Source organism: Aspergillus puulaauensis, chromosome 4, assembly GCF_016861865.1.
Source record: "Aspergillus puulaauensis MK2 DNA, chromosome 4, nearly complete sequence".
Taxonomy (NCBI): domain Eukaryota; kingdom Fungi; phylum Ascomycota; class Eurotiomycetes; order Eurotiales; family Aspergillaceae; genus Aspergillus; species Aspergillus puulaauensis.
Window position 1 is genome coordinate 1590427 of NC_054860.1, and position 27413 is coordinate 1617839.

A 27413-nucleotide genomic window follows, 5' to 3' on the forward strand; every position below is an offset into this window, starting at 1 on the left:
GTATCTACCTATGGTGTTAACATGTTAAGTCGGGAATGGCCGGGCCGAAGACCGCTGGTCCCCCAAGGTTCTTGGCTGATGCGGAATGCGGGCGGACTTTTGTAGACGCAAACGTGCATGACACACCACAATTGTTCTCACATTGTTCTGCATCTCCCACGCATCACATCTTTAGCTCGTGGCAACATGAATTGCCCGTCTCGCACCGACGACACCCTCCTCCATTGCGACTGGAACCAGAACCCGCCGTTTCTGGCACCTGATCTGACAACCCGCCAGGATCTCAACGGCATCTCCAATGCCCGCGAGCTCAAGGACGCCGGGGTAATGGGCCCGTCTCGGATCTGTCTGGACGACGCAGACTCACCAATAACTCGCAAGCTGGAATCTGACGAGTCCCGGCATATGCCACTGCGGGCGTCCCTGACCCAGTCAGGTAAGTTTGAAAACACGGCCATCGATCGCGAGCTATGCATTGACACCTGACAGGACGCCCGACCGATCGAGATGGAATCCCTCGATCGGCTTTTAATACACTGAAGAGCTGGGTTCTATGGCTGGCTTCTGTTCTGGCCACAGCTCTTCTGCTCTCTGCCAGTGGTCTCGTTGACCGCTTGGCTCCCCGTTCTCAGCGCACCATGCCTCCAGACGTTAACAATGAGACTGTTCAGCTACGGAGGTACTCAAAGCGACAGGTCTGCGCTCAAGGTGGTGTCGACAGCAGTCAGTACAACACCTCTTTACATGTCGGGGCTCTGTTCATCATTCTCGGCGTGTCGACTCTCGCCTGTGCTTTTCCGATCCTAGTCACTCGGTTTTCTCGTCTGCGAATTCCCCCAGGATTTCTATTTTTTGTGCGCCATTTCGGTACTGGGGTGCTCATTGCTACAGCATTTGCGCATTTACTTCCGACCGCTTTTACGCTACTAGGCGACCCATGTCTGCCGGACTTCTGGACCACCGACTACCCTGCTATGCCTGGAGCCATCTCACTGGGCGGCATTTTCCTCGTCACCTTAATCGAGATGGTATTTAGCCCTGTTCGGCTTTCGACTGGCAAGCCACCAAAGGAAAAGGATCAAGAATCGGCTGCTGAAGATGCCCCCGAGCAACCTCCCCAGCCAGTCCATATCCCGGGCGGCAGCAGCCCAGCAGAACCATGCGACTGCGACCGCAGTGCCCATTTACGTCCGAAGGGCCCGCTCGTCGGCAGGGCCTCTAGTTTCAGTCGTTCCATCAACCGCATCGAAGGAGACAACGACGGGATCTGTCGCATATCGTCTGCACCAGAAGCCCACACGCTGCCGCAGATCAGCGAGGTCAACCGACTCAGCGACCACCGGAAAGTCATCGAGGACGACTTCCAGCTATCCGAGAAGCAGAAGTGGCACAAGGATGTCATGCAGGTGTTTATGCTGGAGGTCGGGATCTTGTTCCACAGTGTCTTCATCGGCATGTCTCTTAGTGTCTCGGTGGGGAATGAGTTTGTGGTTCTCTTGATTGCCATTGCTTTTCACCGTATGTCCCCGGAGTATTCATTTGTTCGTCCTTACTAACAAACGTAGAAACGTTTGAAGGCCTGGCACTTGGCTCTCGCATCGCCTGCTTGGAGTGGCCTCACAACGCCGCCCAGCCGTGGCTGATGTCGCTGGCTTACGGATGCACGTACGTTACTCAAACTCCTATTATCTTACATTACCCCCATTGACTCGTCTAGGACACCAATCGGCCAAGCAATCGGCATCGCAACGCATTCGCTGTACAGCCCCGATTCGGAAGTTGGACTACTGCTGGTCGGAACTATGAACGCCATTTCGGCAGGACTGCTGATTTTCGCCTCCCTGGTCGAACTGCTCTCGGAGGACTTTCTAAGTGATGAGAGCTGGCGGGTGTTGCGTGGCCGCAGCCGGGTGATCGCGTGCGTGCTGGTGTTTGCGGGGGCGTTCTGTATGAGTCTGGTCGGCGCTTGGGCGTAAATAGTCCCACTCGGGTATTCTCGGGATTCTCGGCCTCCGCCACTGCAAATTCGTTCCTTTTTTCGTCCCTGGGAATTGGCGCCCTCTGATTGGTCTACCCCGCTTATCGGCCTCACCGCCTCCGACAACGGTCCACTGTGAATCATTTTCTCTCCCCTCCACCATCACCTTCCTTCTCCTCGATTGCTGTGCTGTGCTGTCGTTTTCTTCCCGCCTCGTCACTCTCTTTGTACCTGGCCCGCCAATGTCCTCCTCGCTTCCCGGGGACCGGGACCTTCCCTCCTCCCAATATGACCTGAGCACCTACTGGGGCCGTGTCCGCCATGCCGCCGACATCTCTGATCCAAGGTAGGTCAGATCCATGCTGATGGTGGAATTCAGCTAACGCGCGCAGGATGCTACTCGTCTCTTCAGCCGGTCTGGAGCAGGCGAAGCGCCTCATTTCCTCATACAAGCAGAGTGAGGTCTCGTCAATGAACGCAGAGTTATGGCGGGCAAAGAAGGTCGTGGATTCGACACTGCATCCTGGTACGTTTGTTCTGTGAATGGCATGCAATGGCATGGATATACTAACAGTTATCCGAACAGACACCGGCGAGCCTGTTTTCCTTCCCTTCCGCATGTCGTGCTATGTCCTTTCCAACCTGGTCGTGACGGCGGGTATGCTCACGCCAGGACTTCAGGTACGACACCCCCGATAAACCAGACAGAACAGATACTAATCGACAGACCACTGGTACCCTTCTATGGCAAATCGCCAACCAGTCGCTTAACGTCGCCGTCAACAACGCCAACTCCAACAAATCCACCCCCCTCTCCATGTCGCAGATCGGCAAGTCATACCTCATGGCCGTCTCCGCCTCGTGCTCCGTCGCCCTCGGCCTCAAAGCCCTCGTTCCCCGCCTCAAGAGCGTCTCCCCCAACACAAAGCTCATTCTCGGCCGACTCGTCCCCTTCGCGGCCGTCTCCAGCGCCAGCGCACTGAACGTCTTCCTCATGCGCGGCGAAGAAATCCGCCAGGGTATCGACGTGTACCCGGTCCCCGAGAAAGAGGGCGAGCAAGTCCAGAGTCTCGGAAAGAGCAAGACGGCAGCTAAGCTCGCTGTCGGCGAGACGGCAATCAGCCGAGTGCTAAACGCGACTCCGATCATGGTTATCCCGCCGCTGGTGCTGGTGCAGCTGGAGAAGAGGAAGCTACTGTCGCCTCGCATGGTCATGCCGGCGAACCTGGGGCTGGTCCTTGCGACGTCGATTTTTGCGCTGCCGTTGGCGCTGGCCGCGTTCCCGCAGCGACAGGCTATCAGTGCGGCGTCGCTGGAGGAGGAGTTCTGGAACCGCGGAGGCAAGGACGGGAAGGTCGAGTTCAATCGGGGAATGTAAAAGCGTTTAGACTACTACCTACACCTACAAGATCGTTTAGCGGATAGACCGTTCGATTATTATTAAAACATGCATACATATATACTAAAGATATTGAAAGAAACTCCATCCATCGTATCACGAATCTTCTAGGCTAAATGTCACTGCCGATTCCCCCCATCCAACTCATGCACCTCTGGTGGTTTACTCGTGCTGTCCAGCTCCGGAATTGTCTGTGGCTTCGCAAACACACCCAGTCCATGCTGAGCCGATCCCCGATTATACGGAGGCTGCTCGTCCCCGTTACTCGAGTAGATCTCCGACACTGCATGTCCAGACTCGGACGGCATCGGCGGCGACGAGGGCAAGCTGCTGATTCCTGTCGACGAGCCAGAGAGATACTTTGCGTTTGGACCGACAGTTGTTCCCCCGGGGCTTGAGAAGTGCGAGTCTACACCAGTCAGTATAAGCCTATTAGCAGACGGTCGGGGAGGGTGAGGATACACACCTTGATACGGCGATTGAGGATGCTGATATCCCGTATATTCGCCATTAAACATGCCCTGCCTCTCTCCCTCAACCACACTCGTCGTCCTCCCATGTCCTGCCGCAGCAGCGTCCTTCTTACTCTTCCTCCTCCTGAGAACCCACCAAATAACCGCAAGCCCAATAACCACCGCCGCAACACACCCAACCACAATCCCCGCAATCGCACCTCCCCCAAGCCCATCATCCCCGCCATCCTCATCCCCCTTATCCCGATCCACATCCTGAAACAGCGTAAACTGGTCCGTCCGCGACGACGACCACGCTGCTGCTCTCACATCTTTCTTCGGACACCCCTCCGTCTCCGCACACGGATTCGACGCACAGCAGCCCACGAACGGCGGGTCTGTGAAGTTACACGTGAACCAGTTCTCCGATGAGGGGCCGATACAGTTGTTGGGCGCGAAGCGGTCGAAGACGGCCGTGTCGAAGGTCGCCGGGTATACGTCTGGACAGGGCGATGTGTTGTTGCTGTTGGTATTGCTGCATGGGTCGGACGAGCAGCAGCCGATGAAGTAGGGGGCGCTGGGGCACACGTACCATGTCCCGCCGGCGGGACAGGTGAAGGTGCAGGAGTTGGAGCCGGAAGCGCAGTCGGCGTCGTCGTTGGACATTTTTGTGTAGTATAGAATATGTATAGTAGAAGAAAAATAGGGTAGGTGTTTGAGGACTGCGGGTCTGGGGAGAGAACTGCGTCTGGGGACTCGCGTTTCAAAAGAGATCCAGCAGCAGAACCAGAGCACGACAAGTCAGAAACAAAAGTCAAAACAGAAACAAAATCGGACGCAGCAGGAGCAGCTCTGGTAGGGCAGCTTAATAAGAGACGGCGACGAGGCTGAACTGGTGAATGAGCTGCACACAATCTTTGTCCGGCTGGGCCTCTGGCGGCGCTGGGCGTGGGTGCTGATTGGCAGCTGCGCCGCAGGATTCTATGAAAAGAAATTCGAGCGGCCGCATTTAACTGGATTTGATGCTAATGCGTGGCTAGCGCTGACAGCTAGTCGGTGGTTGACTTGTTTCCTTAGCCCAGAGTCTTGTCGTTCTACGGCTGAAGGTCAGAGTTGGGGCTGTGAAGTTGAAGTCAAGTCCACGCCTTGACTTGGTTATTATACTCTGAACTCACTATTGTTTTTCTTTCTTTCTTTATTTTTCAGATTTCTCTATCTACGTCTTCCTTAAGGAGGGCTCGTCAGAGTTTTCCCATTGAATTGGAGGCCGTTGTGCGACTCCAGCACTGCCTCGCAAGGTCAGGCAGGAAGCCACATAAGACGGGGCCTTGGCTGCATCGCTCAGCCTTGCACTCCATTCAGTATCGCAGACAAAGCCTGTCCCAGTGTTTCCCTGTTTCGTCTCATCGGGCTGCTCTTCCGCGTAGACCGCTTGTTATGAATGGTCTTTATGCAGGCCACACCACGCGGCGTGGACGGATTTGGTATAGATCATGTACGAAGCCAGGTCGGACGAATCAAATACGGAGTATATATCGTAAATGTTGGAAAAGAGATTTAAGATTTGTCTGCGATATAATCGGTCTTTGTTGTTGGAGATTGTTTTGACATCGACTCGCAGCCCTAACTTCGGGCATGGAGACACTCAGGGGCATTTTGCCGTTTATATAGCGAAGAATTCCCGCGGACGTTCCTCCGAACCGTCTCCATATTGTTCTCAACTTCCCCATCGGTTCCATAAACTAGACCCGCTAGTTCGTTTCTTGGTCGCAGCTTGGCGGAGTTCCTCGATTGTGGATTCGATTGCCTCTGGTGGATTCTTCTGGTTGCTGAGGATATGTTCATTCACAATCCGCTAACAGCGCCCGATAAGTGGAAGAGTTGAAATAGTTCGACAGATGCAGCGTCGGATTCGAGGTTGAATATGAAGATGGGCCTGGAGGTATAGGAGGGGGCGGATCACTCCGCATATCGTGCTCGGTTCATGAAGACCATTTGATAGGATGATTTGGAAATATAGTAAGTAATTAGGGATATAGTAGTCTTTGGGTTCCTACGGATCGTCGATCTGGTACCAGCTCTTTATAGAATCTTTGTAGAGTCCTTCTTTGTTCGCCGCGTGCAGCAGAAATATGCAACCACCAGTCCATCAGGTTAGTCCAAAGCCTGTTCCAAGTACTGCAGGTGAACAAAGGATTTCTTTATATCAACGTGGTATGACCCTTATCAAACATCCAGGATCTCGAAGCTTGCCCCTCTAGCAAGTGTTCGAGATTTAATCACCTTGGGAGTCCGGGGCGCTAGTGTATATTCCTATAAATGCCGTGGACCCTCGATAATGGCCTTGGCATTCACTATCAAGATAGGTGTCTTAGTGGTTTAAACTAGTGCTCCTTCTCTTATGAGTGTCTAGCCAGGAGCAGGTCGAGATTGTTCACAACCTTGACTTGCGAGTATAGGACTCACTACTCACTGAATATCTTTCATGTATGGCTATGTCCCTGTTCTAGACAAGTGTATTGCGCAGTGAAGTGAAGTAAATCGGGAGGCATAAATAACATCTCAGTCAACCTATTTCAAAAGTAAATACCGTCTTCATCATAATGTCCCCATTATCTTTCAATATGCTTGGATCCCTACTGCTTTCCCAGAAAGGGAAGCCCAAGACAGTCTCTGCTCACATCGAGGATCTTCCTACAGAGGTAATGCTGATGATCCTGCACCAAGTAGTTGGGGCCGATTCCACCACTGATCCAGAATACTCTTTCGACCCGATACTTTCAAGTCTATGTCTTGTCAACCGCCGGTGGAATGGAATATTCACGCCCCAGCTTTATGCTCACTATGATTTCAAAAACAATCCCGACGAATTTGGATCGTTCTGGTGCTTCCTGCGCACTCTTGTCACTAGGCCGGATATTGCGCAGCATGTACGCCAGCTAACCCTACACAAGAACCTCTTCCCGGCAGTTTCTCTAGATGGGAAAAAGGTACGACGCATCAAGGACCACTATGACGGAAACTCACCATGGCTGGAGACGGCATTCAGCCAGGCTGGTTGGAATGAGCCCTATATCAATAGGTCCCGGTGGGGCCTCGGCCTCGCCCAGCAAGACCAGAACGACGCAACTCTAGCGGAAATGGCAAGGAAAGTGATATCCAATGACTTTCCGAGCTTTGTCGACAAGGGCCACATCACTACTGATAATTCATATCATAAGAGCTACAGGTTTCCACTCTTCGCCCTGGTCATTGCCCACTGTCCCAGGCTCCGTCGACTGTCCACCCCCGTCCACCTTGTTGACCCTTTCCTTGACGAGGTCCTATATTGGGCAACATACGGTGCTACAGGCCCTAACCGCCCTAAAGAGATTGGCCTCCAGGAACTGGAGAGTCTTTCCTTACAGCGGGAAGAATCCTTTGGCTGTTCGCCTGATGCTGGCTTTGTTGTACACTCATCCAGAAAACCTGTCTGCGCAAGACCTTATTACCGGCTTCCTCAGCTGAAGCAATTAGATACTGACGAGACATTCAAAGACCGCGGCGTGTTCGACGACGTCAAGAAGCCGTATCAGAGCGACATCCAGGAACTTACCGCCCAATATCCAAAGGAGATTCTCTCTCTCCCTAATGGGACGCTCCTCAGCCGAATTTCCAATCTGCGCTCCCTATCCCTGAGTCTTGCCCCATGCGCCAAGCCAGCATCACACAGCACAATCATAAACCACTATTCGCAGCTCTGGAACTGTCTATCCCACTTCCGCGACACGCTGGAGTACCTCGACATCGACACAGACACAGATTTACAGCACTTCATCCAAACCTACGGCATCCAGATCCCAGGCGAAGAAGACCACCCCTTCTGCCCGCCGCTGGCCAAATTCACAAAACTAAAGTACCTCGCCTCAACACCCCTCCTCCTCTACGGCAATCGCTGCCACCACGAACCCCCATCCAAGATCCCAGCCCACCTCCCCAAATCCCTCGTCGCGCTCGGCCTTTACTGCGAGCTCTCCATGCCGGACCTGATGCCGGGCCAGCCAGGCGGAGCGACAGCCCGCCGTTTGTTTGAAGAGGAACTCATCCAGATCCTCACTGCGGGATCTGCGAATGGCTTGCGCGCGCTGATAGTCGACCATACCCGCAGTTGTTTCAAGGATCACAATGACTCCCTGGAGAGCGTGGCTCTTGCCGCGCAGCATATGGGCGTGAAGTTTATCTGCGCGGCGCGGGGGCCGAGCTTAGGGCTGGAGAAACAGCCGGTCCCATCGTATCCTCTCCACGGTGGGCTCTGGATAAGAGTGCCTTTATTTGGTTGGATGACCGTGAGGTGAATAAGGTGGAGGAGGAGAGTCCTTGGGTTGGTGGTGCTGACGAGATAATTCCTCGTGGTATAAAGATGTATCATAAAGGGGAAAGTAGGGAGGATAAGGAGGATATTGCTCAGGATAGGCCGTCTGTTCTGTTTTTGTTCTTTCAAGTACTTCTCCCGTTGCTTTGTGGGTATAGTCTCGCTACATTTATACACGAGTTGTAGGGTTATCATATTAAATCTAGTAATGCAGTTTACCCTTGTCACAACAGAGTGAACACCTCCAAACCCAGTCTCCATTGCTTGCTAAAAAGCTAAATCTATACCTCATAAACTCTGACCCTCTACTTCCCGTCTCAGCCAGTCTCTCCACTCTTGGTCGCTCAATATCGATCGTACACGCGCCTCGAGCCACTCCGTATTCCCCCAGAATCCCCAAGACGCCTGGAATCGACACCAGTCTACCAGGGCAGTCTCCCAGTGTCGTCTAAACGTATCCCACTCGTACGAGTTATTCTCTCCATGCTGTAGAAGACTCGAGCGATACCGCTCCAGCAGTCTCTTCTCGCCGTCGCGCATTGTTAACCGCTCAGGGAGAGAGTCGCCGGCATCATCAAGCATATCCAGCGGAACCGAGCACGTAAACAGTTTCGCGAGATCACAAACACCCAGGCCTAGCCCGACATATTGGAAATCGAAAAACGCCACCTCGTCTCCATTCTTCGTCGTGAAGAGATTCTCGGACTTGACGTCGCCGTGGATATACGACTCAATTGGCCGTCCGTGGGGTGTTAGAAATAATGCAACCATCTCAGCTATGGACATTGATGAGCCTTCTTGATTCCGGCATAAAGCTTCGGACCATTCCGAGTAAGTATCCCGTGCTAGAGATTCGTACTCTTTTCGCCGTGTTGCAAGGTACGTGTATCCCCCGTTCAGCCACAGTCCATTTCCGCTCCCAACACCATTCGTGTTCATGCCCTGCCTCCTCTTTGCCTCTTCAAGAGGCGGCAAGACACACCCATCCAGGTTCTCCGGGAGTAGACTCCACGACCGCCCATGGAACCCAGCAAGCCAGTCCAATGCTCCATGTACCTGCGCCTCACTCAACACACTCCTCTTCTCACCGGCGACAGGGTACTTGACCCTAAGATCAACCATGACAATAGCCATAAGCCCTTCCAACTCCTCTCCCCCTTCAAACTCTCCTGTCCGGTCAACCATCTCCCGCGTCGACGCAAGACACCCCGCTACAGCAACACCCCCACCAAACCGCGGCACCACATCACTGTAAAAGCACTGCTCAACCTGATAACTAAGCATCTTGCGCAGATGGCCCTCATCTTCTGTCTCTTTACCCCGCGCCGTATTCTGCTTCTGCGGCGGCGAGATCAGTTTCAGTATGAGAGGATAGACAGTCCCTCTTCCAGTTCCAGTAGATGAGTGCACCTGCACCTGCACCCCGAAGAGCTCGTCCAGATGCTTCGCTGCTTCGTCGGTAGTCGCCTTTGCTTTGATGGCGCATATCTGGCCGTACCCGGCCCAGAGGGTTTGGATTGTGGTGCATGAGATGAGCTCGAGGGAGTGCCATGATAGCATGGTTCGAGCGACGCGGTCGGGTGGAGGGGTCATGTTGTCTATTGTAGTTTTTTGCAGTTATGGGTATGTATGGTTCTTTTAATGTAAATTGGCTTAGGGTATCACTCATCCCGTGACTGGCTCAATGATAGAATAAAATAATAACACGAGAAAATAGAAATAATAAAAGTAATTCATTGTTCCGCTGTTTGGCAATGGCGTCACGTGGGGTTAGTCAGCAGGATGAAGTAGGGGTATAGCCAGTATGTCAATGGCCTGGGCCTTCCAATATAGGTGTAGTTTGCCCTCAAGGCTCCGGACAAACCAAAATTATCACTGTTCCTTGCAACAAAGACTGTGCCACTGCCTGCCCTTCGTGCCCGGATACGCCCAGCTGTGCTCCCAGTAGTAACCCCCCTTGTGCCGACAGGCTGCTGAGCTTCTCTATCCTCCCGATAAATGTCCTACAACTTGTCAGCGCGAAAGACATGTGGTGTTGGTATTTAAGGTTATTTCGAGACCCTGATATTCATGAAACAATACTATATTATTTGTCAGGAAATAGTGAATAATAATGTCTGATATCAAGACTCCCTGGCTATATTAAAGCCTAGGTAGTCCGAACTGATAATAAATTACTAGAGAAAAAACATAGATATATCATTAGTAGAAGTAGCTATCCACTTATATCTATAATATATAGAGAGCAGATTCTCTTATTCTAGCATTATTAATTAAGATAAAGAAGAAACAAGGCTGCAACCAGCGTTCACAGGTAAGCAGCGAGCGCGCCGTGCCGCACCACGACAGCTGAGCGCTGCAGGCGCTCTCTTCCAATCGCAGCCCTACTCTGCGCCGCAGCGTGCAGGGAACATACTACGCCACGGCGCCTGGCTGTGAATCGATTGGATAAGACTCCAGCGTGCTAGGCAAGAGGGGCTGATTTGCAATGCCCAAGGGAAATGTCCTATCTGCCTCGTCTGCCACCTGAGGGGGCTGCCTTGTGATGTTACATAGGTATATAGCTATGCGCTTCCCTCTGGCCGGGAGAACAACTACCGGTCTAAACCAAGAGGTTGAAAGGCTGCCTGCCATCTGCTGTACAACATGTCGAAAGGAAAACAAACGGCCAAATTACCCCCCAGCGGTGGAGGGACTGTCTACTGCCATACCTGTCGGAAATCCTTCGTCAATGCAGATGCTCTACGTATGCATTGCCGGAGCTCAAAATCGCATCGAGAGAAAGAATCAGGTGGGCTTCTTTGTCCAATAAAATTGAAAGACTAGCTAATGGATTCGTATTTAGTCCCATTACCTTCACCCTCCAGCGCTGATAAGCCAGCGGCCTCGCCGACAAACAAGAAGTCCATGTGCATTCAATGCAACAGGCAGTTCCAAAGCAAAGCAGCATTGCGAAGTCATGAAAAGGACTCCCCGAAACACAAAACCATCCCAAAAGTTCCACCAGGAGCTTCCTCCAGAATCACGAAGGCACCTGCCGCAGGCCTAAATCGCAGGGAAGAGATAGTAACGGCCCCAGAGACAGAGGCAGGCGGAAGTAACGTTAAGGGGAATAACAACATTGAAGCGCCACTAGCAGACTTAGGGCATCAATCATGCCCACTCCCACTACCACGCCTACGGCTACACCCACCCAAAGCATCGGCTCTGAAAGGGGATCCGGATGTTGACATTGGTCTTACGGAGGTCGATCTTTTGGTGGACGGGTTGGTACTATCCTTCTTCGAAGCTGGCCCAGACGCGACGAAAACCGATAGCCCAGTTGCTTCGTTACCAGGGGAGGATCAGGAGAAGAATGCCAATTCCGAGAGCTACGAACTAGTTGTACCCGACGTTCCTGCACCGTGGTCGTCGATCCCCTTGAGCGAGCGTGACGTGGTGCTGGATGCTCTGCAAGCGCAATGCCACTCCATGGAATCCCTGGCGGGGGAAGGATACTGGACCCAGACGCCATCGCCGGTGGATATTGACATGGGCAGAAAATGCAGTGACTGCGGAGGTAAGGAGTCTCTTAATACTTGAACGGTTCACACTGACATGGCCATTGTAAGTCGCAAAGCAAAGAATCAGTACACACCCAGAGGAGTCGGTATGTCGATTCCACCCGGCACCAAGGCATTTTCGGGTGAGTACTAGGATGGATACCTTTGCTCTAGACTTTGAATTGACACTGTCGCTGCCAGCAAGGGATAATACGTGGTCGCGGCAAAGCGACACCAAAGAAGTCCCGGTGCGGTAACTGCAAGCAACCCGGTAATTCAAAGGGCTGTATCATCTACTCTGCCCATGACTTCGCACCCCCAAATGCAAATCTAGGCAAGATGGCACCTACACCAGCATTCAACCGGGACGCTCTCAAGGCCGTCGTGCTGGACTGTGAAATGGTCGGAGTCCTTGGTGCGAGTGGCCGCGAATGCAGCGAGCTTGTCCGTGTCAGTGCGGTCGACTTCCTAAGCGGCGAACTTATACTTGATACCTACGTCTCTCCGCAGGGCCACGTAACATGCTGGCGCACGAAGTTCAGCGGCGTCAATCCATCTGTTCTCGCGGAGAAGAAGCGGGAGGGGAAGTTGATAAAGGGCTGGCAAGCTGCAAGGGATCTGCTATGGCGGTTTATTGATGCGCAAACGGTACTCATTGGGCATAGTCTTAATAACGATCTTGCTGTCCTTGGAATGGTACACACCCGCGTTGTTGACTCGGCTATGGTAACGCGGGTTGCGGTTGCTGAAGATTGCAAGCGACGTTGGGCGCTGAGGAAACTCGCTCAGCAGTTTCTTGTTCTGGATATCCAAGCCGGAAATGATGGTCATGATTGTGTTGAAGATACCTATGCGGCGCGTGAAGTTGTATTGTGGTGCCTGCGAAATGCATCCAGGCTGCAGGCCTGGGGTGCTGATGAACGGAGAGCCATGGCGGGAAATACAAAAGGGAAGAAGTCCCTCGTCACAAGGGCCGTTGAGGTAGCATCTGCGAATTGACTTGTCACAATGTCATTTTGTCTGGTTGTGGTGGAATTACTCTATTCGCTGGCTACTCCGGACATAGCCATGTGGCTATTCTTCAGATACCATCCATTGTTTATTTACTGAGTCTTGCAGCCCTTTAGAATAATACTCTTGTAATGCATCAATACGATGCCAAGGAACTAGCAACTATAAAGCGATGTCAACGTAGCAAAGAATATCTAGCTCGGCCAATCAGATAACTCCGTTAGAAACAGAATGAATTGCTTCAGGATCTATAGAACTGGAGTATCTTCTAGAGGTCTTATATAGAATCTGTCAATAAGAGACACACTAATGCAGCCCAAGGAATCGGTAGTCAAGTCGAAAACAACCCGCACTATAATGCAATATCTACTGTTAAATCGGTTCCGGTCTCCAACACACATCGGATCCGACACCAGGAAACAAACAGCGGAGAACCCCCGAGTCTCCAACATGATTACAGCTCCAGCTGCACCCGGACATCTGCCCGATCTCTCCGCATTTCACACGATGGTGGAGCCGATATCCATTCCTCAGTGTACTGGAGAGTATAAACTAACCGACCGGCCCCTCCCTCATAGTGAACTATAGCATAAATACAGCATCCCTCCTACCCATTTATACCCGTATCAAAGCACCAACAGAACCGGGAACTCCCAAAAGAGAAAGAAAGAAAGAAAGAAGAAACAAAATGGCCCCGCGATACCTAAAATCAAAAGCCGCCAATGCCGGCAGCAGCACAGGCCCCCAAATCGACGTCCCTCGCATCGTCAAGGGCGTCATCGACGACATCCGCGCAAACGGCGACACAGCGGTGCGCACGTACAGCGAGAAATTCGACCAGTGGTCTCCCGGCTCGTTCAGGCTGTCGCAGGCGGAGATCGATGCCGCGATCGCGCAGTGTCCAAGCCAGGTCATTGATGATATCAAGGAGGTGCAGGGGAATGTGCGGGCTTTTGCAAAGGCGCAGAGGGAGTCGATTAGGGATTTTGAGGTTGAGAGTCAGCCGGTACTTCCCCTCTGTATTCTAGTCTTGTTCGGCGTTCACGTTTGGTGGTATGCTGATGTCAATGAAGGGTGTATTCCTCGGACAAAAGTCTCTTCCTATTAACTCTGTCGGCGCGTGAGTCTGCCAGCAAATGTATTTATGGATGCAAGCATCTACTGACAGTATAGGTACATCCCCGGAGGCCGATACCCGCTGCTCGCCTCCGCACACATGACAATCCTAACCGCCAAAGTCGCCGGCGTGCCCAACGTCGTCGCCTGCACGCCCCCAATCCGCGGGCAGATCCCACACGCCACAATCGCCGCCATGCACCTCGCCGGCGCAGACTCCATCTACCTGCTCGGCGGGGTCCAAGCCATCGCCGCAATGGCTGTGGGCACGCCCACGATCCCCAAAGTCGACTTCATCGCGGGGCCGGGCAATGCCTTCGTCGCGGAAGCAAAGAGGCAACTCTTCGGCGAGATCGGGATCGATCTGTTCGCGGGCCCGACGGAGATTCTTATTGTTGCGGATGGCAAGGCGGATCCGTTTACGGTTGCGACGGATATCCTGTCGCAGGCGGAGCATGGGCCGGATTCGCCGTGTGTGATTGTGACGACGGATGAGAGGGTGGGGAGGGAGGCGATGAGGATTATTAGGGAGTTGTTGAAAAATCTGCCGACGGCGGAGTTGGCGGGCACGTCGTGGGAGAGCTTTGGCGAGGTGGTTGTTGTTGGGTCGTTGGATGAGGCGTGGGCTGTTGCTGATAGCTATGCGAGTGAGCATGTGCAGATTCTGACGGAGAGGCCGCGCGAGGCGTTGGAGAAGATGACGGCTTATGGGGCGTTGTTTTTGGGTGACAAGACGTGTGTTTCGTATGGGGATAAGGTAAGTTCTTTTTTGATACCCTTTTATGGCCCTCCCTAATGTGAATAGGTCATTGGGACGAACCATGTGCTTCCAACGAGGAATGCTGCGCGGTATACCGGCGGTCTCTGGGTTGGGAAGTTCCTGCGGACTGTGACGTACCAGGAAGTCGTCAGCGAGAAAGCTAGTGCTGAACTGGGCAGACTGTGCGGACGAGCAGCACGGGTAGAACTCTTCGAGGGCCACGCGCGGTCTGGGGACCTCCGGGCGAAGAAGTATCTGGGAGACCAGTATGGCTGGATCAAGAAGTATGAGGAAACTCCCGGAAAGCTTTAAACTGTATAGCCATCGTAATATAGCCATTTAATTTCGAGCATCGGTAGACAAGGCTGGATCGCTGTCTGCAGGTCTTGAACACTTCATAGTTCCAAACAAACAGAGCTACTTCCTCACAACAGCCTTATACATATCCACCATCTGCAGTCTGACATTCTGCGACAGTGGCCAAATCTTACCCAATGTCTTCAACGATCCAATACTCAGCTGGATCCTGGCTTTGACACCCTCTTCCCTCCCAGAGTCACCGACAATAAGCAGGGCAGCGGTATGGACAATCATGCACATAGCCAGGGCACATGTGAAGAACGGTGTTCGATGGTGGATAGCACTGGGGAGGGTTGCAAGGCCAGAAAGACTATCCGCGGCGCGGATCAGCTTGTGTGAGTGGAGATCAAGGCTCTGGGTACGGGTAAGCTCGGATCCTGATCCTTCGATTGGTTTTATGCGGGTGCAGGAGGTAGGAGGGTTGGCGTTGAAGGAGGCAAAACGCATGCTGGATCGTGGATGGTGAAGGTAAATCAGTGCTCTGGTAGTTAATGTTAGCTTGAGGCTTCCTCTTCAAAAGTAGACAGACTGACAGGTAAAGAATCATCTGAGCCTGGAAGATCATCTCGTCGTGGCTGGAGCTGTCGTGTCCATCCCCGTGAAGCGGAGGGAGAGACATGAGCGACGAGGCTAGATGTGCGTCCACAGTTTCGATTTGAGACTCCAGGTTGCAGTCCAATGACCGGTTGAGTTCGAGAACGGCGCCTAAATTCTGCACTGCGCTTATACGGTATGCAAATGTTGAGAAACTCTCTCCTAATGTCCAATTATTCTGGAGATCGTCCAATGTTTGTCCTGTTGGTATTACCTAGAGGTGGTCAGCAGTCTGTTCTTCCTTTGTTTGTTTTACCCTTACGCTGTCATAGTTGTACAACTTCTCTGCGCACGGTAGTTGTATGTCCGTTGGTTGGCGATATAATCGAAACGAACTCTGCTCTCGAAACGCGGCTAATAATCCGTCAACGACGTAAAGCTCCCAGTACGTCCTTCGCCAACTCTCCTCCATTGCCGAGTGGCCGTAAGAATTCTCCCTAGCAAAGCATGAATTGTTGAGCCCAATCTCCAGTGCAAGGGTGCTGGCAGTCTGTACTAGTCGATGAGAACTTTTTTCATCGCCGTTTGAATGATCAATGACTGCCAACAGCAGTAATGCCTGAACCTTGAACCCGTCTTGCATCGTCGGGTCGGAGAGAGAATCGAATGCCTCTCGCCGGAATTCCTGCCTGAGTGATGGATTGGAGTAATAGTGTGCACCAATATAACGCATTATGGAAAGCAGAGCCGGGGGTATTAGATAACAGAGCGGCGAGTTCAGAGCTTTTCTCGGTATCACAACAGGGTGCGAGAGGTGAAAGTTCTGGTAGTAGAGCTGGATCATCGGGTCGTACGCCACCTCCGGGGTGACAAGCTCTGGCTCTTGAAGGGCAACGAGGGTATCTTCGGGGATGGGTAGTTCTTGAATAGTACTATCATCTAGCGGTTGAAAGAATGATTTTGCCTCCAATATGTCAGTATTTCTATTCTCTAGCAATGCGTGTAGGGCCGGGATGGTACATCTAGAGTCCTGTCGGTAGAAAACGCAGCATCATCCAGCCAGTCTGGGAAGGTATCCGGGACAGTCGAAAAAACATTCTCGTCTATTAGTTGAGGCGAGGTATTCCTGGTGTTTTTGCGCAGCCCTCTCTTGGAACGAACGTATTGGCATTCAGTATCGTTTGTCCGACAGCGAGTGCAAGCCGGCATGAGGGCATCACACTTTACATGGCGACGCCGGCAAGCAAGGCACGCAAGCGAAGAAGGTCTCGGGGGAGAATCACCCTTTTCTTGCATCGTTACCGGGTTGTATATGGTGGTAGTATACAGTCTTGGTTGTGACAGAGCTACCAAAGCTCAACCAGTCTGTCTAACAATAACGACAACCTTCTTTGATAGATAGATTTTATGTCTAACGACAATTCCATTGCCGGTTTTCAGCTCTCGGGGTACTAGGTGTCTGCATCTCGGCCTCCTTGGAGTCGGATTCTGAATCATGTTCTTGATCCCGAGATCCCCGAGTCGCCGACCAATGTTTCATCCATGCCTTCACACCGCCGCATATGCGCTCCTGCATCCACGGAACGCTCGCCAGCGAATCAGATAGGTGAGCAGGACCCTTAATTCGTAATACCATTCGGTGTCCAAGCCCCCACCGTGGACTTGCTTCTGGGCTGAGCCTCCCGAGTCCCGAGGCCCATATCTACTAGAGCGGCGATCATCCCCGATCTCCCGCAGGTCTTTGTTATGTCTCCCTGAGCCAGCGCTGCCCCTGAAAATCACCGGGTTAAAACATCTTTGGCCTGATATGGGCGATATACTGAAAAACCACACTCGTCACAGGGAAGGCACTGGAGTTGGCCGCAACGAGTTGAGCTTCCCAGGCGCTTGGGCCAGGTCAGCCCGGTCAGGTCCCCGCGAGTGGGGAGGTCATATTGCTCGGGGAATATCCCTCCACTAGTCCACTTAGCGAATCCTGCCGCGGCGTCTTGCGGAGGCAGCTGTAGCACTAACAAACATTGTCCTAGAGCCCAGTCACCGGATGGTGGAGGCTGTCCTGGTTTGATCTTCGCAGGCTCGTGGCGTTGAAGGCGTAGTGTAACGGCGCACTTGTACTCCCAAACAATGCTCAGAGGGTGTACGCCATTATGACAGCTATAGTCCCGCTGTTTATGCACTTTATTCAATACTGTCAGCTTAGCAGTTTAGGCATGCAGAGGATCCAGCGGGATACCTGGCGGCCTGCGTGGACCGCAATGATAGGCTGCAAGGGGCAACCCCGAAATGGTCCCCGATATGATCTGGCTTGGCTGGGTATTTCTCATTCCTTTCGATGAGTCTGATATGTTTTAAACTCGTCTGCATTGGGATGATTACTCGAGCCTTGGGTTGGCGGTGTTTGGAGCGCGGAGGTGACACTGTTTGGGGTTGCTGTAACGCCTAGTGAGGACTCAATGTCAGCACCGCTCGATATTATCCTCAGTTCTTCAGTTCGAGTAGTAGCGTACCTTCCGGCTTATCTATCTAATCGAGGCCCCCAGCTGGTCGGCGATGTTTGACTGAATGGCATATCATCCAGCGAGTAGAACGAACCAATTATCCCAATTGTAATCATTGCCCATGGAATATGACAGAATGGTCGCCGGTTCAAATTCCAAGGACGTCAGGATCCAGATGAGCACGAAGTATGGTCAAGTAAGAAGTTCAGGTATTGGCCGGTAATCCTCTCTCGATTCTGGATGCTTACTCAATGATTTGTCCTGAACGCCTGATAACAAAATATCAACGGCGTCGGGTTCTGACTTCAGAATCTTTGAGAGGAAAGTCAGCCGTGGTTGTTGAGGAAGTTGGTCTTGGTCGCGTTATCAACAAAGAATCTCCGCTCTATGCCTGAGGCAGTCCAGTGATATCCCCTCAGTTTCAACACTCAAGAGCCTACAAGTTCATCTTCTCTTCGAATCTGCACGGTAATCTATTTTATGGTCCACAATGTCATCATAAACAAAAATAAATGACCGCAAGATTCGGCTACTCGTATTCCGTTGACGAGCTAAATCCTTCAATGTTGGCCCTGTCGTCCTCTACTCGTCCTCTCTAACCTGGCTGGCAGGATCTCTCCATTATGAACACCCAGAACTAAGATATTACATCCTCGGACGCCACCGCCACATGCTGCAGGCCATACTGTTGTTTGGCAGAATGGCCTTGTCCAGCGCTCAGGTTGGCAACTTTGACAACTTGACAAGCTGGATTCGTTGATGCATACCTAAAAATAGGCACCTCTTTTATGCAGCGATCTTCCGTGACATCGTCCTGAGATATCTGGATCTAAAAAAGAAAGATCGTCGGCATCGGCAGTGATTGTTGCTGTGTTTGGCCGTGGCAAGCGAGGAACTGGTCTTGGCCTCGTGTTCTTCCAGGCTTGTGGTCCTCGTATTGTCCTCCCTCGCGCCTGCGTGAGAACACGGACATTCGTCAGTCGCAGTTATCCAGGGCTGTTCCCCACATTACTCCTGATCGCTCGATTCTATATTTGTTGTGCTCAAAACACGAGGTTTTATGGGCATAATCGTGTCGACGGTCGACTCAAGCCCTCGTATTCGCGAGATGATCGATGTGTTCGTCCTGATCTTGAAACTCGCTGGGTGAATATCAATTCCCTTTCATAATCTGGAATATGATAAACGTTGCAGCGAGATCCATCTCGTGAAATGTTTCTTGACAAGATAATGATCGACGTCAACGACCCCAACCCAATGCAGCCAGAAAAAGCTATATAAGATTCCTCAACCACCGAAGAAAGCCCCTCAATCTCACCAACAACCTATCCAAACAAATTCATCAAGCCTCATCAACAATGAAGTACCTCGCCGCTTTCTCTCTCCTCGCCTGCGCTGCCAGCGCCCTTCCCTCCCTCGAGACCAAAATATCTGTCAGGCAGGGCACCGTCGGCCAGGCAATCCTCGACAAGGCCTTAACTGCCAAAGGCACTCCTTACGCCTGGGGCGGTGGTACCTGTGACGGCCCCAGCGCTGACAATCCTCCCTACGAGTACGGCGATGTTGGATATGACTGCTCTGGCCTCGTCTCCTGGGCCGTCTGCCAAGTGACCGGCCGTGACCTGTTCACTGAGGGTCTCCGCGTCACCTCCACCATGTACTGCGCCGATGAGGCAAAGCTTGGCTACAAGTATGTTCTGTCAAACGTTCTCCAGAATGACTTTACTGATACCGTCCTAGGAAATACCCCTTGGAAGAACGCCAGCCAGGAGACGCCATCTTCTTCGGCGGCGAGTGTGACTGCAACACTAGCGGCAGCATCCACCACGTTGGACTGATGATGTACGTTGAATAATTACCTGGCTTTAAGATTCAAAGCACTAATAACGATGCAGTGACAATGGCGACCGTATGTGGAATGCTCCCAACGACGACGTCAACCAGGTCCAGGAGAACAGCATCTCCAAGTTCGGCGAGGCCGCTTGCCCCTATGTCATTCGCTTCACTTGAGCTTATATTGAGTCCGACACCAAGGCCTGCGGTGCCTAGAGTTGTGGATTGCTATAGAGTTTATTCTTCAGTATATACTTTCCTTGCCATGGGATCTGGGTTTTAAAACACGCCAACCCACGACATCCCTTGGCAAGCCGTTTTACTTCACTCGTTCAAGTTTATTTCTGTTATCCTGTCATTTTACTGCACCCTGTTATAGTATGAAATACATAGAATACTTTCTCTTCTCTCAACGTTACATTACAAGTGGAAGTACAGTCGCATCTGTGAAAATTGACACAAGCCTTGAAAGTTCCGCACGGAAATATCATCTAAACTTCTATTCGCCATACAACCCAAATAACATCATCCACCAAAATAGAAAAGAAAATAGCTGCCGATAGAAAACAAAATTCGGTTATGATTGAAGTCTAGTGAGTTTCTTCTAGTATTCTGAGCATTGGGACTTGGCCGATAGACTTAGCGCTCGAGGGATGGTACATATATATATAATTGCCGAGGATAATAAACTTCGCGAAATATATACTACAGCCTATTGAAAATAGAACAACACTAATGCCTCGCCGGCGGGTAATCTGGATCCTGTATGTACCATGAGAGAGTTGCAATAGGCCCTTTCAAAGAGGCCTGCAGAGTACTGAGCCTGATAGAGTGGATTTTCCCCTATTTAAGATGCATTGCCTAGTATTAAAATGCCGATGCTAAGGCGTGACAGATGTGGGATGAAGATATTCGCTTGCTTATATTGCCAATTTAAAGTCCAAATTTACAACAAGTTTCCATGGTCTAGTGGTTAGGACGGCGGTCTCATAATATGACGATTCCTATCTAAAGGAGTTGCAATCCGCAAGCACGAGTTCGATTCTCGTTGGAAGCACTTAGTTTTTTCCTTTTTCTTTTCTTTTTCTTGGTGACATTTACACCTACCAATCACAAGCCGCTATATTTTCGGTAAAATTTGGCGACCCAACTACGGAGATGCTTCCTTTCCAGTCTTAACCTCAACGGTGATGTGCCGCGCTTCCTTACCCACCCTGATCATCCGGCAGCTCGGCTGCAGAACAATATGATTGATGAGATCCGTCGAACTGACTCGAACAGGCCCAGGCAAGAGGTGAATCCATTCCATACTCTGGAAATGCCATATCGCCAAACCTTCCACTCCACCGCGGCTATCCTAACTCGCAGGCTCGCAGCCATTCGCAGTCACTGGAGCGCGGATTATTAGTCAGTCGGAGTTAAGAGAGTTGGCTCCGGCCGGCCGGCCCAGGCATCAGATCACTCCAATCCCAGCGCGGGCCATCTGTCGAGTTTCTTCTGTTGCTCTGCTTGCTGCACGTTCGCTCTGGGGATACGATAAATACGACACCCGCCAAACCTACGCCATCTGCACCACATTGATGCGGCAATCATCGCTGTCACTCTGCGCGTCAATCGGCTGATCAGCTCTTTGCGGATCTCTTTTCCAGTATTATCCGCAGGCCGACCTGGCGTCTGGCTTGGGTTCGATTGTCGTCTCTTTCGTCCTATGAGATCCTAAGGACTGCTTACCTCCCGAATGCCCTCTCGTCGCAGCCATACAAAGTCCCGGAGGGGTTGTTTTCAATGTAAAAAGAGACATGTCAAGGTTAGTTCCCTATCCCTAGGCACGCCTACTCACCAACTCTTTATAACATCGTTGATCGACCGTTGATCAACATCGTTACCACTGAGGGATCTTTTCAATTATTTTTCATAAGTTCTTACAAGTCCGCTATAGTGCGATGAAGAGCTCCCAAGATGCAGCCTATGCAAAAAGCGCGGCCTGGAGTGTGACTACCCCCCAACCGGGGAAGCAGACGGTCAATTCCCTCTCACCCCACAGGACCCCAATGACGCACCCCCCAGCCCCGAGGGGTGGTCCGCGCACACGCGGATGCTGGAAATGAAACTCCTACACCACTATGTCATCGACGCCTCGTTTACTCTACGGCCCGACGTGCTAGAAGCCGGGTACTTCCAGATCGCCGTTCCGCGGATCGCGACATCGAATCCGTTTCTGCTAGATATCATCCTAGCATTCTCGGCGCTGCATCTGGCGTTCCTCGAGCAGGGCGATAGCAAGTGGCTCGAGATTGCGCTCAAGTACCAGAATCGAGCATGCTCGGCTTTCAGTAGAGAGCTGGCGGATCTGTCGCCGGAGACGCTGGGCCCGGCGTTCATCTGCTCGATTTTTATCATGCTGTGTGCGTTTGCGTACCCTTGTGTGTCGCAGAACCGTGAGAGCTTTGATCCGCTGTCGCAGGTGTTGGAGATTCATCGGTTGTTTGTTGGGTGTGCGTTTCTGTTTGAGCAGCTGGATAATGTTGAGCAACCGGAGGAGATTAAAGCGTGGCTTGTTTACAAGCAGCCCGAGGTGTTTTTGAGGAAGGGGAGGATAGAGGAGTGAGTTTCTGCTTTCCATCCCTTGTCGACTTATCTAACAATGCGGGCTAGCGCGCAAGAGAACAAGTTTTTTGAGCAGTTGCAACGGTTTGTCCTAACAATTACCAAAGACCGACAGACACTAACAAACCCGACTAGGGATCTGCTCAAGTCACTCGACCACCTTCGAGGCGCAATCAACACAGCCGAAGGCCCATACCAGGAAATGTACAAGAATACCTGGGCGACACTGCAAGAGATGGTCAAGGAGTGGCCACGGGGAAAGCAACAAGGCGGGATCCTCGCTTTCCCAATCCACATCAGCGAGGAGTTCATGGCGCGGCTGAAGGACGGAGACTGGACGGCGAGCATTATATTTCTGCATTACGGCGTTGGAATGCATCTGCTTTCGAATAAATGGTACGTTGGGATCTGGGGCCGTCGCCTGGTTGCGACGGTGCTGCCCCCGGACGAGGAGATCCCAGCGGAGTGGGAGGAGACGGTTGCGTGGGCGCGTCAGGCAGTGGCGTACACAGTGCCATACGACGGAGAGAAGCGCAAAGAGAAGAGCGAGATGGGGCTCCGGTGATGTACGGTTATACACTATATAAGATACTATCTAAGATACTATATCAAATGTTGAATACTGTCGACGATCACTGAATCGATCCAGGGCACTAATCTCCAAATTCTTCAGTACTATTAACTACGGAGCGGGACCAGTCCGCCACTAACTGCCCGTTGCTTATCAATTCCACCAGGCATTCCTTGGACCCAAGGATTTCTCCAAAGTCAAAATGGCACCCCCTCTTCTGCCAGGTTCATCCACGATCTCTTCCTCCGGTCTACAGCGTAGTCCAGCGTAGTCCAGCGTAGAGCCGGAGGGAGCCTGAAGTGCAGGAGATGCAGGGATGTCGAGTGCCCGATGTGGAGAAGCAGGTAAGCCCAGTACTACCTTACCCCGTACTATTGTCTATCAGTAGCCATCAGTGCTCGTATTAAACCACTATGGTACCACCAGCCGCTTTTCTCCAACAGGGATTCCCATTTATCAGGCCCCGCCGATTCCAGCCTGTTTCACAACAAAGCAGGAACAAGTCCCTTGCCGACCATGTCGCGTGTTTTGAAACTCTCGCTCTGTACTACCCTCCTGCTGGTGTTATTGGTTGTTCACCTACCCAGTGTAGTACCATCCCCGGTAGACTACGACTCGTCCGATCGCTACTTTCGCCAGCATGAGAGGTCCAGATATGGCCATGTCCAGGCTGGAGTCCAAGCCGGGAAGAGGGGCGCCGTCGCCAGCGAGAGTGCCATCTGCAGTCGGCATGGTACGGACATTATCCTGATGGGCGGGAATGCAGCCGATGCTGTACGTTTCCTATTCTTCTTGCAGTTGATTATTTGGTGTTGATTGTTTCTAGATGGTCGCGACGATGCTTTGCGTTGGTGTTGTGGGTGAGTGCGCTCCAACCTTTTAACCTGGTTAGTACCTTAGGATAGCTGCTAATAAAAAGCAGGAATGTACCACAGCGGCATCGGCGGCGGCGGCTTCATGCTCGTCAAGGCCCCCAACGGCACATTCGAGTACATCGACTTCCGCGAGACCGCGCCTGCAGCAGCCTTCGAGGAAATGTTCGACAATAACACCAAGGCCTCCACGCTAGGCGGGCTAGCAAGGTATGCTCCCTGACCTGCTCACTTGTAGTGAATGGACTCGATCGTTAACTCGCCCAGTGGCGTTCCCGGCGAACTGCGCGGCCTGGAATACCTGCATAACAAATACGGCACCCTCCCCTGGTCTGTCGTAGTCCAGCCGGCTGTCCGCACCGCACGATATGGATTCCCCGTCGGCGCAGACACAGTGCGCTACATGGACTCCGCGGTTAGTGGTGACGGGGTAGACAATTTCCTAGTGAACGACCCGTCGTGGGCAATTGATTTCGCGCCGAACGGGACCAGGGTTCAGCTCGGGGACACGATCACCCGCAAGCGCTACGCGGATACGCTTGAGACGATTGGGTCTGAAGGCCCGGATGCGTTCTACGAGGGCCCGATTGCGGAGGCGACAATTCGGGCGTTGCAGAAGGCGAATGGGACTATGACCCTGGAGGACCTGAACGGGTATAAGGCTGTTTTGAGGAATATTTCGCAGATTGACTATCGAGGATATCGGGTCACGAGCACAACGACACCGTCGAGTGGAACGGTTGTGTTGAATATGTTGAAGGTGCTGGATACGTATGAGCCGCTTTTTGGACCGGACAATGTGAATCTGAGTACCCATCGGATGGATGAGGCGATGAGGTTTGGGTATGGGTTGGTATGTGCTGTTTAACTAAGTACTGTTGCTGGATAGAGTTGGGTTTGGGCTGACTTGTGTTATAGAGGACAGTCCTAGGAGATCCAGAATTCGTCGAGGGAGTGTCGGAGTATGAAAAGGACATGCTGAAGAAGCAGACTGTCGATGATATCCGCAGAAAAATTTCGGATTTGCGGACGCAGAATGTGTCCGCGTATGACCCAGCCGGGTTTGAGAGCTTGGATACGTATGTCTCCCCACTCTCCTTTTTTTCTTAAAGCCCTCATCTTACAATAATGCAGGCCAGGAACATCCCACATTGCCACAGTTGACCACTCCGGCCTCGCGATCTCAGCCATCACAACAATCAACCTCCTCTTCGGCAGCAAACTAGTCGTCCCAGAGACAGGCATCATCATGAACAACGAGATGGACGGTTCGTACATGACCGTTTCTCTTACCCAACTGGAAACTCTAACATGTCATATAGACTTCTCAATCCCCAACTCCTCCAACTCCTTCGGCTACATCCCCTCCGAATCAAACTTCATCCGCCCACACAAACGCCCCCTCTCCTCCTGCACGCCAGCAATAGTCACCCACCCCAACGGCACAACCTTCTTCCTTTCAGGCTCCGCCGGCGGTAGCCGAATCATCACAGCCACAGTGCAAAACATCATCCACGCAGTTGACGAGGGCTTGTCGGCTGCCGAAGCCCTAGCCAAACCGCGTCTGCATGACCAGCTTGTGCCGAATCAGGTGGCGTTCGAGTATGCGTATGACAATGCCACGGTAGACTTTATGAGGGCGCGGGGCCATAATGTTACGTGGATGGCGCCGGGGACGAGTACGGCGCAGGCGATTCGCGTGTTGGCAAATGGGACGTTTGATGCTGCGGGGGAGCCGAGACAGTTGAATTCAGGGGGGTTTGCTGTCTAGACTCTAGATTGTCTAGATTGCCAGGGGGGTTCGATTCTAGTGTGCGGTGGTGTTGGTGGACTATGTAAGGGTGTCAATGCATTATTAGAGGGGTGGATGTATTGTTGAGGAAGGAGCGAGGGGGATCATGATATTCTACCTGCTTAATAGAACTCTTCATCAACAACCATCTGTTACCAAGCAACTATCATTATCAGAGGTATTATTTTATCGATAACCATGAAGAACCATCCAGAAGTCTTACTTTACTTATCCTCCAAAAGCATTTAGAGATGGATGTATGTGATGATCTCGATCAGCCTGCGAGTGGTGTTATAAGATACCTAATACTTAACTACCTACCTACGCTTCACATTCAAATATTTTAAGCTCCTACCTCCTCGGGACAAAAGCAGATAAGTGTATTTCACTGCTGCTGGGCGGACTGAACAATTTCTCTGCTGTATACTTCTACTGGGCATTGTGGGCACGTGGTCTGTGCGCTCACTGCGCTTAAATTCCTCTGAGTCCGACCTGCGTTCCCCGGATTTTTCAACGTCGCTCAATCACCAACACGGAATGTGATAGGCTTATTATTTTTCTCTCTTATCAATACGTATATAATGTCACAATATTTATATGCTCAGCTCCGTCGCCAGGCGTAGGAACCCAGCGCGCCGCAAAGGCTGGCTGGTGGAGGCGCGGAGTGGTGGTCTTCCTGTGAGTGAATTCAATATGCGAGTCGATTTCCATCTCTATGAATAGCCGCCATTGATTGTGTTAGTCCCTCTTTTTGTAATGATTTATACTGCTATTATCTCATTCTCTCTCTCTCTCTCTCTCTCTCGCCACCCCTTGGAACCTTTTCGCTCTGCCAGCATTAACACATCCTTGTTTCCTAGACCGCATCACAAGCCACAAAGACAAATCATGGCAAGACCTGGCCGCGAGGAGGATAGTAGCACCTCTTCCAGACGAACCCCAATCCCATCCAAGCGCAATGACACAGCGATCTCCAAAACCAGTGGCGCGATCGAAAACGAAGTTATCGTCGCATCGAACACAAATGCCAATCCTGGCAACGCCGAAAAGCCCACGCCCAATCCCACCACCACGTCGGCTATCGACTTAGAAGACAGCGACGGTGATGAAAACGAAGGGCGCAATAACACAGTGGAACCAAAAGCTGCTTCTAGCTCTGATCTCTCAGCGACTCCTGCGGATGAGCTCTATACACCGCTGCTCATGTTCATCTGCGAACACGGTTTCATGCGAGAGAAACAGTACCCCGTTACGCGATCCGTGCGGGCTCGATTCGTTCGTGATGTACGTGCAGAGGCGCGGATACTTGGGTTCGAGCGGGCTATTGTCGATAGGGTGCTTCTTGACATCAAGAGGTATTACCTTACAAAGGTCGGACAATGCCATGTGTTTGATGAGGGGGCTGCGTTTGGAGAGGAGGTTGATGATTCGAGCTCATCTGAAGGTCTGGACGTGAAGACAGGGCATTTGAACCCGCAAGAAAAGCGCAAGCGGAAGCGGAGCAGCGGCGAAGAACCTGCAAAGAAAACAATCAAAATTCCTGTAAAAACCACCCAAGGCAACACCAAAAGGTCCTCGATGTCCAAAAAGGGTGAGAAGGAGACAAAACTGCAAGTTCGGCCAAAGAAGAAAAAACGTTCCTCGAAAGCATCTTCAAATACGAAGGCTCTCAAGGGCGGTGCAGCATTCGAAGACCCTATTGTGCTGGATTTTTAGAAGCCAATGATTTGTCGGGGT

The 27413-nt window shown here is 51.9% G+C and overlaps 12 protein-coding genes and 1 non-coding gene across 13 annotated transcripts; 10 read left to right on the forward strand and 3 right to left on the reverse strand.

The window, feature by feature from the left end:
- Positions 1–186: 186 nt before the first annotated feature.
- On the forward strand, positions 187–1976 carry APUU_40666S (uncharacterized protein; the record flags this gene model as incomplete). The annotated part of the gene is made up of 4 exons (XM_041703764.1): positions 187–436; positions 490–1518; positions 1566–1665; positions 1718–1976. The coding sequence occupies 4 exons, from the start codon at positions 187–189 to the stop codon at positions 1974–1976; spliced, it is 1638 nt and encodes a 545-aa protein (XP_041556416.1).
- Positions 1977–2220: 244 nt separating this feature from the next.
- FSF1 (sideroflexin family transporter) lies at positions 2221–3356 on the forward strand (the record flags this gene model as incomplete). The annotated part of the gene is made up of 4 exons (XM_041703765.1): positions 2221–2324; positions 2371–2504; positions 2565–2659; positions 2706–3356. 4 exons carry the CDS (start codon positions 2221–2223, stop codon positions 3354–3356), a joined length of 984 nt encoding a protein of 327 aa, XP_041556417.1.
- A 140-nt stretch (positions 3357–3496) lies between these two features.
- Positions 3497–4495, reverse strand: APUU_40668A (uncharacterized protein; the record flags this gene model as incomplete). The annotated part of the gene is made up of 2 exons (XM_041703766.1): positions 3497–3786; positions 3844–4495. The coding sequence occupies 2 exons, from the start codon at positions 4493–4495 to the stop codon at positions 3497–3499; spliced, it is 942 nt and encodes a 313-aa protein (XP_041556418.1).
- Positions 4496–6453: 1958 nt separating this feature from the next.
- On the forward strand, positions 6454–8163 carry APUU_40669S (uncharacterized protein; the record flags this gene model as incomplete). The annotated part of the gene is made up of 1 exon (XM_041703767.1): positions 6454–8163. The coding sequence occupies one exon, from the start codon at positions 6454–6456 to the stop codon at positions 8161–8163; it is 1710 nt and encodes a 569-aa protein (XP_041556419.1).
- Positions 8164–8468: 305 nt separating this feature from the next.
- APUU_40670A (uncharacterized protein) lies at positions 8469–9773 on the reverse strand (the record flags this gene model as incomplete). Its single annotated transcript, XM_041703768.1, has 1 exon — positions 8469–9773. One exon carries the CDS (start codon positions 9771–9773, stop codon positions 8469–8471), a length of 1305 nt encoding a protein of 434 aa, XP_041556420.1.
- A 1053-nt stretch (positions 9774–10826) lies between these two features.
- Positions 10827–12721, forward strand: APUU_40671S (uncharacterized protein; the record flags this gene model as incomplete). The annotated part of the gene is made up of 4 exons (XM_041703769.1): positions 10827–10926; positions 11026–11739; positions 11792–11829; positions 11924–12721. The coding sequence occupies 4 exons, from the start codon at positions 10827–10829 to the stop codon at positions 12719–12721; spliced, it is 1650 nt and encodes a 549-aa protein (XP_041556421.1).
- A 700-nt stretch (positions 12722–13421) lies between these two features.
- Positions 13422–14921, forward strand: APUU_40672S (histidinol dehydrogenase family protein; the record flags this gene model as incomplete). Its single annotated transcript, XM_041703770.1, has 4 exons — positions 13422–13739; positions 13807–13853; positions 13907–14606; positions 14655–14921. 4 exons carry the CDS (start codon positions 13422–13424, stop codon positions 14919–14921), a joined length of 1332 nt encoding a protein of 443 aa, XP_041556422.1.
- A 105-nt stretch (positions 14922–15026) lies between these two features.
- APUU_40673A (Zn(II)2Cys6 transcription factor) lies at positions 15027–16799 on the reverse strand (the record flags this gene model as incomplete). The annotated part of the gene is made up of 4 exons (XM_041703771.1): positions 15027–15450; positions 15503–15777; positions 15826–16467; positions 16524–16799. 4 exons carry the CDS (start codon positions 16797–16799, stop codon positions 15027–15029), a joined length of 1617 nt encoding a protein of 538 aa, XP_041556423.1.
- Positions 16800–19359: 2560 nt separating this feature from the next.
- APUU_40674S (C40 family peptidase) lies at positions 19360–20011 on the forward strand (the record flags this gene model as incomplete). Its single annotated transcript, XM_041703772.1, has 3 exons — positions 19360–19691; positions 19742–19843; positions 19897–20011. The coding sequence occupies 3 exons, from the start codon at positions 19360–19362 to the stop codon at positions 20009–20011; spliced, it is 549 nt and encodes a 182-aa protein (XP_041556424.1).
- Positions 20012–20789: 778 nt separating this feature from the next.
- APUU_t40004S lies at positions 20790–20891 on the forward strand. The gene has a single exon. It is a non-coding gene; the product is annotated as a tRNA-Met (tRNA).
- A 681-nt stretch (positions 20892–21572) lies between these two features.
- On the forward strand, positions 21573–23006 carry APUU_40675S (uncharacterized protein; the record flags this gene model as incomplete). Its single annotated transcript, XM_041703773.1, has 4 exons — positions 21573–21641; positions 21774–22438; positions 22490–22525; positions 22577–23006. The coding sequence occupies 4 exons, from the start codon at positions 21573–21575 to the stop codon at positions 23004–23006; spliced, it is 1200 nt and encodes a 399-aa protein (XP_041556425.1).
- Positions 23007–23320: 314 nt separating this feature from the next.
- Positions 23321–25655, forward strand: APUU_40676S (gamma-glutamyltransferase; the record flags this gene model as incomplete). The annotated part of the gene is made up of 8 exons (XM_041703775.1): positions 23321–23356; positions 23439–23786; positions 23839–23872; positions 23935–24094; positions 24152–24737; positions 24803–24963; positions 25019–25152; positions 25207–25655. The coding sequence occupies 8 exons, from the start codon at positions 23321–23323 to the stop codon at positions 25653–25655; spliced, it is 1908 nt and encodes a 635-aa protein (XP_041556426.1).
- Positions 25656–26564: 909 nt separating this feature from the next.
- On the forward strand, positions 26565–27392 carry APUU_40677S (uncharacterized protein; the record flags this gene model as incomplete). The annotated part of the gene is made up of 1 exon (XM_041703776.1): positions 26565–27392. The coding sequence occupies one exon, from the start codon at positions 26565–26567 to the stop codon at positions 27390–27392; it is 828 nt and encodes a 275-aa protein (XP_041556427.1).
- Between the last annotated feature and the right edge of the window lie 21 nt (positions 27393–27413).